At 33.8% G+C, this 1,066-nt stretch overlaps 1 protein-coding gene across 1 annotated transcript in view; it reads left to right on the top strand.

The window, feature by feature from the left end:
• Window positions 1-1,047, top strand: part of LOC106475384 (nischarin-like) — a gene marked incomplete at its 3' end in the record, with an annotated part of 21,832 nt that extends 20,785 nt beyond the window's left edge. Inside the window, exon 9 of the mRNA XM_013936066.2 lies at window positions 856-1,047. Coding sequence (XP_013791520.2) covers window positions 856-1,047 — 192 coding nt within the window. The remainder of the gene's footprint in view (window positions 1-855) is intronic.
• Between the last annotated feature and the right edge of the window lie 19 nt (window positions 1,048-1,066).

Here is a 1,066-nt window from a genome sequence, read left to right as displayed (position 1 = left end):
TTCATTGGGGGTGTGTCTGTGAGCCACACTAGTTTCAGAGAATTCCACTCCTCATCAGTGACCTTGGACACAGACACACCCACAATGAAAGAATAGACCATTCCAAGCTTTTACTTGTTGTTAAACAAATGTTTACACAACTCTATAAAATTTACTAAAACATTGTGACATGCGCAGTTTGACCTCCCCATCGTGGGAGGGTTAATTTACTTGTGAAATGTAATCCTTTGTGATATAGAAACTCTTACAATAAATGTAACTACTTGTTGCATCTTTCCTTTGGTGTTTTTAGGCCTGTATTTAATTTCAAGCTCGCAAATGCTGCTACTGTCTGCCATGTTTATTTAGGTGGAAAACTTAGCATGTTCATTACTTCAAAATGACAGACATATGCGCACGCTTTCGGAAAATAACTTTATTGTGATAAAGTACTTCTGCCTATTTCATTAAAAAGTCAGTAATTATGGTTCTTGAAAGTCATTATTTTTCCAAGCCCCTAATCTGCAGGAACCCTGTAGTAGAAAGCCAGTAGGGTTGGTCTGTAAAAAAGAAATTTAAGATAGAGATTAACATAAAAAAAAAGTTGTTTGAAATAATTGGTGATTGAACCATTTGTTTTTATGGCATATATCTATTAGACCCTAAGGTAAAATATTTAAATTAGTGTTTTTAAGAGAATTGTATATGAAAACAGATGATCATTGCTTATCACCAAATATTAGTTTTAAGGTATTAGTTTCTCCCTCCCCTTTTTTTATTTCCATAGATTATTAAATGGTATAAAAACAAGTCTAATTGTTTTGTTGTTTGTTTCTATTGAAGTAAAATTAATATTATAAATTTTTTTTTCTGAAGGATTTGCTCGACTTTACTCTGTAGTTGAGCTAGACCTGACTCACAACAAAATTGCTTCAGTTGCTGAGGTTGGGTATCTTGGGGCTCTTCCATGCTTGGAAATCTTAGATCTCGCTGGTAATCCTGTAGCAAATGCTGTTGATTTTCGCCCACAAGCATTAGCAGCTTTTGATACTAGAGCAGCTGAGGTAACTTTTTTTTTTTTTTTTTT

Source organism: Limulus polyphemus, unplaced genomic scaffold, assembly GCF_000517525.1.
Source record: "Limulus polyphemus unplaced genomic scaffold, Limulus_polyphemus-2.1.2 Scaffold8495, whole genome shotgun sequence".
Classification (NCBI taxonomy): Eukaryota; Metazoa; Arthropoda; class Merostomata; order Xiphosura; family Limulidae; genus Limulus; species Limulus polyphemus.
This window is presented reverse-complemented; position numbering and strand designations above follow the sequence as displayed.